This window comes from Propithecus coquereli, unplaced genomic scaffold (genome assembly GCF_000956105.1).
Source record: "Propithecus coquereli isolate 6110/MARCELLA unplaced genomic scaffold, Pcoq_1.0 Scaffold222, whole genome shotgun sequence".
NCBI classification, from domain to species: domain Eukaryota; kingdom Metazoa; phylum Chordata; class Mammalia; order Primates; family Indriidae; genus Propithecus; species Propithecus coquereli.
In genome coordinates this window covers 4,140,314-4,145,283 of record NW_012147412.1, presented here as the reverse complement: position 1 = coordinate 4,145,283, position 4,970 = coordinate 4,140,314, and the positions used below count along the sequence as shown (strand labels likewise).

Here is a 4,970-nt window from a genome sequence, read left to right as displayed (position 1 = left end):
AAATGGTGCGATTCATTTCACAGTAATTTACCCATTTTAAAGGAAAACCATATGAAAGAATAGCCTCAATAAGAATGGAAGTAGTTTTATTATTTTCCAGTGAGTTTTAGTAGAACAGAAAGAAAGTTCTCTGCCTGTGAATTTGCATATGTGAATAGGAATGCTTTATTTAGTATAAAAAGATATTTAATCACAAGGGAAGCCTTTGATAGGAATGTACTTTCCAGGATTTCCAGTTTGTCATCCTTATCATTTACTAACCTTTTCACTTGTTAGGCTAGCGTCTACAGATCTTTATCTAATATACATTTATTAGGCTCTGATTGAGCTGCTCCTGGAATTTTGAGTTTAAGTTTAGTACATTTTCATAGTTCCTAAACAGTTTTGTTCATAAAGTTTTAAATATTAGTTTAGACTCCTTTAAGAAATCAGTCTGGCTTATCTTTTCTATTATCTAGTTGTATCTCACCACTAACAAAATGGCAATGATTTTTAGTTATTTTACTACTACTACTACTACTACTACTACACACACACACACACACACACACACACACACACACATACACACACACACACACACACACACACACATACACACATACACAGCTTCCTTAAACATAACTCCTTAAACATCAATTCTGTGATATGGTCAAGAATTCTTTTTCAGAATCTAATATGAGAGTGGGGATTAATTTCTTATGAACTCACAGCTATGTTTACATACACATTTCATTACATACGCTATGCATTTTAAATAATCATACGGATTATTGACAGGTAAGCCATCACATTTACAATGATTATTCTCATAGCTGTATAAGGGTGAAAAAACACTTTTTCATTTGTCATGTGTATTTAACACTTTCAAAGTACATTAAAAGGTGGTTTTGCTGGGAAAGAAGCAACCAAGTCATCAGTAAGGAAGGGGTGGCCGGTGTGTATGTAAGTGGGGGAGAGGAGCCTGAGATACAGTCCTGTACTGAAGGACCTCACATAGTCAGAATCCTCCTTTTTTTTAACCCCAACTATACTCAAATATACTTTAAGATTCTAAGGAACTACTTCCTTGCCTCTCTTTCTAGGGTATCAAGGGACATGAGAAATGACACGGTAATCACAGAGTTCGTCCTCCTAGGCTTTCCTGGTATCCAAGGACTACAAACCCCTCTATTCATAATGATCTTTCTCATCTACATATTAACCCTTGCAGGCAATGGGCTCATTATTGCCATTGTCTGGGCTGAGCCCAGGCTACAATCTCCAATGTACTTCTTCCTTTGTAACTTGTCCTTCCTAGAGATCTGGTACACCACTACAGTCATCCCCAAATTGCTAGAAACTTTTGTGGTCGTAAGAACTGCCATCTGCATTCCCTGCTGCCTGCTGCAGGCCTTCTTCCACTTCTTCCTGGGCACCACCGAGTTCTTGATCCTCACTGTCATGTCTTTTGACCGCTACCTGGCCATCTGCAAGCCCCTTCGCTACCCTACCATCATGACCAGCAACCTCTGCCTACGGCTGGCCCTCAGCTCCTGGCTGGTGGGCTTCACCATCGTCTTTTGTCAGATGATGCTGCTTACCCAGTTGCCATTCTGTGGCAACAATGTTATCAATCATTTCTACTGTGATGTTGGTCCCATCTTGAAAGCAGCCTGTGCAGACACCAGCATTTTGGAACTCCTGGGTGTCCTGGCAACCGTCCTGGTGATCCCAGGGTCACTCCTCTTTACTATGATTTCTTATATCTACATCCTGTCCACCATCCTACGGATTCCTTCAGCCACTGGCCGCCAAAAGGCTTTCTCTACCTGTGCGTCTCACCTGACAGTTGTCTCCCTGCTGTATGGAGCTGTTTTGTTCATGTACCTTAGACCCACAGCACACTCATCCTTTAAGATTAATAAGGTGGTGTCTGTACTAAATACTATCCTCACTCCCCTTCTGAATCCCTTTATTTATACCATTAGAAACAAGGAAGTGAAAGGAGCACTAAGAAAAGCAATGACTTCTCTGAAGACTGATCATGCAAAGTAAAACGTGCAACACGTCAAAATGAGCTTAACGCAGATAAAACATTAAAGGTGAGAGAGGATTGTGGAGACGTTTGGTAAAACAGATTCACCACAAATCCCAGAAGTTCTAGTTCAATGTTGCAGTAAGAAAAAGATGTGAAAGAAATCCATGATGGTAAGGGTCCTCTGCAAGAATTCATTCATTCATATAAATGAACTGGGAGTTTTTCTTGAAGAAAGTAACCTAATTCTCCCACAAGGAAATCCCAGGACACCCTCAGATGAATAAGGTGGAACATACGACTTTCTCAACTATAAATCCACAAAAGTAAGAGACAAATGTCAGCAACTTTTAAAAAGTGTAAGGAATCCCATCTCCCTCTTTGTGTATGACAACCCTCTTTGCCTCATCTCCTTGTCAAAGCCATAAGACATCCCACACCTCATTTTCTCAGTTCCTATTATCTTCATGATAAGAGAAGTACCCTAGAGTCTTCTAACGAATTCTGCAGGTCCTTTGTAAATGTTTGAAATGAATTAGTTTTTTGTTTGCTAATATCTCAATAAGAGGACTTCCACCTTGATATAATACAAATTTTTAGATAAACTTAAAGGTGTTCATTCCCAGATCATACCAAAACTTGAGGACATCTTAGAAAAAATTTCATGGATTATGCCAATTTCTGGGATTCAATATAGATAGACTATGTGCCTAGGAAGCCAGTAGAAGTCTCAGAGCCAATACATTTATAAAGGCTTTCTTGCTAGGAAACTTATCCCCAAGGTTACATTAAGTTCAGGGCTCACATGTAGGGTTAGCATGCAAAGTCTCTCAAGGAAGGCAACAAACGTACTGATCTGACCTTGTTCTCAGGCAAGATACCTGGCAGAAAGACTTTTTGTAGAATGATGATGGAGGTGAATCACAATTTGTAACAATGAGTATTCTATATGTCCCTTTTCCAACAATAAAGAGACTATCATTAAAAGACCATTAAAACTATAATCTTTTTAAAAAAGGATGATTGCACATTCCTTTTGGCATTGAATTGAAAATTGAGAATTCAAAACAAAATGCAATGAGGTGAAAATGTAATTATCTCAACTGCTATACCTGATTTTCTCTTAGAGAAGGAACTGTCTTGGGGCTGGGCAGAAGAAATGGATCATTTGAAGATAAAAAGAGCAAGAGTACCTAAGGACATGAATATGATCAAGAGTCTTATCATCAAAAGAATGGTTTAAAGCGCCGTGAATGAAAAATAAGGGTAATATTTAATACTCCTCAGAGAAGAAATTGGCAGAGAAAGAAGAGGAAAAGGGGGCCAAACAATAGAGTGAAGCAGAGAAGTCTCTAGGAAGAAGACAGTGGGAATTCTCCAAAGTGGGGGTGCCTGAGAAACAGTTAATGGGGATCCCTAATGTTCAGTCTAAAGTCACATTTCCATAATGTTATTCTGTCTCCCCCTCAGACCTTCAGCCGAGTCTCCTATATTACCAAATGCATATATGACCAGAATGTGTATGTTACATGCATTCATGTATGTGTGTGATGTGTATAAGTTAAAGAGGAGTTAAATTTCATGTCTGAAATGATACAGTTTGGATTAGAGGCAGCCCACAGTGGAGCTCACAGAGATACCACAGAAGATACAGCAATTTTCGGATGCACTTCAGGTTTGCAGGGGCTTGGGCAAGTGCTCCAGGTAACCTAAATCAAGAGGCATTAGGACACTGGGTGACTTGTGATTTTTAAATATTTGTAAAAATCTGCATTCGAGTTTCATGAACATGAGTTTTCCTGGGCCTAGACTATTACCTGAAGGGTTTTCTTGTCTGATGGCAAACAGAAAGTAGCAACAAACACTTTGACAGATCCTATAAAGGAAAGAAGAACAGGTGTGAGAATATATCCACGTTTCAATTCATGAAACTCAAAAGAGACACCATTTATTCATCTATTTTTTATGTCTTTTTGGTGCATCAATATCATGTACCAAGCAATGTTCCTTGTACTGATTCTGCTGAATATAAATATAGGGAGAGTATAGTCTGCCAGGCATCAATTCTAGAAATTGGAAATGCCAGAGTTAGAGAAGTCTATCCAACAATGAAGCCTCCAACACCTGAGCATCAAGAATGATATGAATTCCAAGAAGACTTCCAGGGAAACAGGCCTCAAATTTGACTTTCCTTTACCTACATTGGAGGCCAAAGACTCCAAGAAGGGTGTGGTCTGCCTCCAGTTCCTAGAGGAGCTGGAGTGTTCTTTTGAGGAAAAGAAGCCTTGGCCACAAAGACAACAAGACAGAGCTTGAGACCTCACATTGTACCTTACCATTTCTTAGGTCCCTAGAGCCCAAATGTCTTTCAAAAATGTGTGTATTCCACTTTGCTCCAAGAGAGTAAGGAATCACATAAGGACCCACCTAAACAATATAATGAACAACCTCCTACCCAGATCCCTTGGTATTAATTATTTTTCTACTACTGGTAAATGTAATGAGAAGGTTGAGCACCCTGATAGATTTGAGCTAAATCCTTGATATTGAGCTTTTGAGAGAATTTGTTTTTGAAAATGTATACACTTAGGTAAAGCAGTGTTTCCATGATGTGTTCCACAGGGTATTAATTATTACAAGCAGGACTCGGACTTCAAATTGGGGGGATGCAGAGTTAGACAAGGGTAAGTAGATTTCTTCACGACTGAACTTTTCAGATTGTTTAATGCTATGTTGGAGAAGATATTTTCCAAATCCCAAGCTTATGCATATGAACGTCCCTACATATGACCTTGAACCCAAAAGAGCTTTATTCAACCCATTTTGGACTTCATTGAAAACCGTGCCCATAATTATTGTAAACCAGAGCGATGACCATTCCAAAGGAAGACTTTACAATCCTGCCTTATTTGGGCAAAACTTCCAGTTCTTATCCCAGATCTTGCCCTTCCCC

The 4,970-nt window shown here is 39.2% G+C and overlaps 1 protein-coding gene across 1 annotated transcript; it reads left to right on the top strand.

Moving 5' to 3' along the window:
- The first annotated feature begins 1,077 nt into the window (after positions 1 to 1,077).
- On the top strand, positions 1,078 to 2,120 carry LOC105810853 (olfactory receptor 6X1). The gene has a single exon (XM_012644904.1). It carries the CDS (start codon positions 1,099 to 1,101, stop codon positions 2,035 to 2,037), a length of 939 nt encoding a protein of 312 aa, XP_012500358.1. The 5' UTR covers positions 1,078 to 1,098; the 3' UTR covers positions 2,038 to 2,120.
- The last annotated feature ends 2,850 nt before the right edge of the window (positions 2,121 to 4,970 follow it).

What these genes read in the sequence shown, in the direction of transcription:
- LOC105810853 (XM_012644904.1), top strand. Translation starts at nt 1,099, where the DNA reads ATGAGAAATGACACGGTAATCACAGAGTTCGTCCTCCTAGGCTTTCCT.